Below are 3,065 nucleotides of genomic sequence, written 5' to 3'. Positions count from 1 at the left end.
GAGAGGGGAGAGAAAGTGGTGAATGACTAGCTTGGATACGTGGAGGATTTTGCATGGATGTATGATGGACAAAATGGAGGTGGCACTCCAAAGTCAACCCTTCCCCTTTAATTCTCTCTTTTTTTTTGTTTCCTACTTGGGCCGAGAGAGAGAGAAGAAGAGAATGGCTTGGGCCTTTTGTGCTTGAGTCCATAATATGAGGCCCAATTTGATGATTTTCGGCCCATTGGGCCTTGAGAGTAGTTCACGACCCAATTTAGCATAAAGGAATGGATTTGAGTCCATTAAAGCTATTTGGATTTGTTATGGCCCAATAAGGCCCATTAAAGATAAACTAGTCCATTTTAGGCTTATAAGGCCCAAAAAGGTGAAGTCTCATGAGAGTGGGTCCAATGAGAGACCATTTAAGAGTTCTAAGCCCAAAATAGTCAAATTGGAAGTTTATTGGCCCATTAGGCCCAATAAGGAAATCCTAGTCCATAATGGACTTAAACCGGGATTTCTAGGGTTTCCAACATTTTGTTGACTATTTGAGTGTTTATATAGAGTGTTTGATGGAATTTTGTTGTCATTGAATAAGCATCATACATGCCTTCAAGTTTTAGTTACAATGTTATCCTTGTTAATTGTTTACAACGCATCAGAATTCCTAGTTGTGACAGCGAGGCAAAGGTAATCAAATGGGATGAAGCAGCAATGGCTAAGAGGCAGGCGGTAGAAGTAGTTGATCGGACACTGGAAGACATCACATATGAGAAGCTCCCTTTCGGTGGAAAGATAATGGTTATGGGAGGTGACTTTAGACAAGTGCTGTCAGTCGTGAGACGTGGCACTCGAGCACAAATTGTGGACTTTAGCTTACGTATGTCACCTCTATGGGCTTCAGTTAAAAGGCTTCGATTAAATATCAACATGAGAGCGGTAAATGACCCATGGTTTTCTGATTTTTTATTACGAGTCGGTGATGGAAAGGAGGAAACATTGGACGAGTCCTTTATTCGTATACCTGATAACATGTCCATTCCATACACGGATAAACCTAATTCAGTGGACGCTTTGATTGATGCAATATTTCCTTCTTTGCAATCCAAAGGCGCCGATTCAAAATTTATCATTTCGAGGCCGATATTTTCAACTTAAAATGAAAGTGTTGATGAGATTAATAATAAGATGATCGAATGATTTTTTGGCGAACAAAACGTTTACTACAATTTTGATGAAGCGGAAGATGACAAAAATAACTTATATCCGATGGAATATTTGAACTCGCTAAATGTTAGTGGTGTACCCCCTCATTATCTTCGGTTAAAAACTGGGTGCCCAGTAATACTTTTGCTAAATATCGATCCTTCAAATGGGTTATGTAATGACACCAGATTGATATGTCGAGCTTTCCAACAAAATGTCATTGATGCAGAGATAGGTGTTGGCCAACATGCTGGAAAAAGAGTGTTTTTACCAAGAATTCCTCTATGTCCGTCTGACGATGAGATGTTCCCATTCAAACTAAAGAGAAAGCAATTTCCAATTCGGCTTAGTTTCTCTATGACAATCAATAAAGTTCAAGGACAAACAATTCCAAATGTAGGTGTTTATCTGCCAGAATTAGTATTCTCACATGACCAACTTTATGTGGCGTTGTCCAGAGGAATATCACATGTCAATACCAAAGTATTAGTAAAGCCGGAAAAAACGTTTGATAATGATGGAATCTACACATCAAACGTTGTGTACAAAGAAGTTTTATGTGATTAACAAGGTACAATCAACAACTTATTATTTTACAATTTCTTCAAATATGTATCTTAGATGCTCATTTGATGTTTAATGCAGGGCTAGCAGATGAAACAACATGATTGCAGATTGGTGTAGTTTATATATTGGACATGTTATAAATGTATAAAACTACATGATTGCAGATTGTTGTTATTTATATATTGTAAAATCAAGTATGAATTATTAGATGAAATTCCAAATGTAGACTCAACTTCTATCGTATTGTATGACTATGCACCTAGCAAGAAACTATCCGTTGAAATGAACTATTCGACACAAAATAGTCTACCAAAAGGCGCAAAAAATAGCCCACATCTAAAGGAAACTAATCATCACATTAAAACTATCTTCCGAAAGAAACTCTTTGCTGCCCGGCGCTTAGCGCGAGTAAACGGGTAGTGTATATATATATATATATATATATATATATATATATATATATATATATATATATATATATATATATATATATATTTGAAATTTTAAAAATTTCAAAATTTTCAAAATGAAGTAAATTCAAAATTTTCAAAATTGAAGAATTTGTGAATATAAAAAACATTGCTCACATCCGCCGGTTCTTATCACCCCCCAATTTCTACAAAACCTAACTTGCCCACTCTCCTCTCTTTCTAGAAACCGTTCTTTCATCTATTTCGCCTGCTCCGTCACCTGCAGGCGCCATTTTCCATTCAACCATCGACCACCATAGGATGGTTATGGAACGTTCAATCGATTATCATATGTTATCAAAACCGATCGTTCAAGAATTCATAAGAAGCGGGACCTTTTTGGAAGGTGGGAAATCTGAAGATCGAACCGTTCACCATCACTGCTACCCAAGGTATCTCTTTTTCTCCATCTCTACATTCCCTTAACACCACCACCATTACACCTTCGGTACTGGATAAAACCCCACAATCACGTTTAATCACCTAGTTCCTGAGAACAGCTGTTTCTCTGTTATTTTTTTCTCACTAAAACCCTAATCTGGATATTCATCATTTTCATACAGAGGCCTATCGAGACGGGCAAAAAGACGTTTAAGGTTCCATTACTGAAACAAGTGAAAAAAACGTGAGTTTGAAATTCTAATTCGATTTTATGTTAATTTCACTCATCCTGAAGATTTGTGTATACCTCAAAGTACAAGTACAAGTCCAGACCCAACTCATTTTATCAAAATTATCTAGGTATGATTGCTTTCTCAGTTAACCTTTGCTTGTGAATGTTAATACTTTAACATTGCCCATTCGAATCTTTTTAACACCATTTTTTTATAAGTCAGGCTG

At 36.6% G+C, this 3,065-nt stretch overlaps 2 protein-coding genes across 2 annotated transcripts; both read left to right on the top strand.

The window, feature by feature from the left end:
• Window positions 1-696: 696 nt before the first annotated feature.
• LOC145157725 (uncharacterized) lies at window positions 697-1,140 on the top strand. Its single transcript, XM_079076723.1, has one exon. It carries the CDS (start codon window positions 697-699, stop codon window positions 1,138-1,140), a length of 444 nt encoding a protein of 147 aa, XP_078932849.1.
• Window positions 1,141-1,251: 111 nt separating this feature from the next.
• Window positions 1,252-1,755, top strand: LOC145157724 (uncharacterized). The gene has a single exon (XM_079076721.1). The coding sequence runs from the start codon at window positions 1,252-1,254 to the stop codon at window positions 1,753-1,755; it is 504 nt and encodes a 167-aa protein (XP_078932847.1).
• The last annotated feature ends 1,310 nt before the right edge of the window (window positions 1,756-3,065 follow it).

This window comes from Lactuca virosa, chromosome 2 (genome assembly GCF_052849685.1).
Source record: "Lactuca virosa cultivar CGN04683 chromosome 2, Lactuca_virosa_CGN04683_v6, whole genome shotgun sequence".
Lineage (NCBI taxonomy): Eukaryota > Viridiplantae > Streptophyta > Magnoliopsida > Asterales > Asteraceae > Lactuca > Lactuca virosa.
This window is presented reverse-complemented; position numbering and strand designations above follow the sequence as displayed.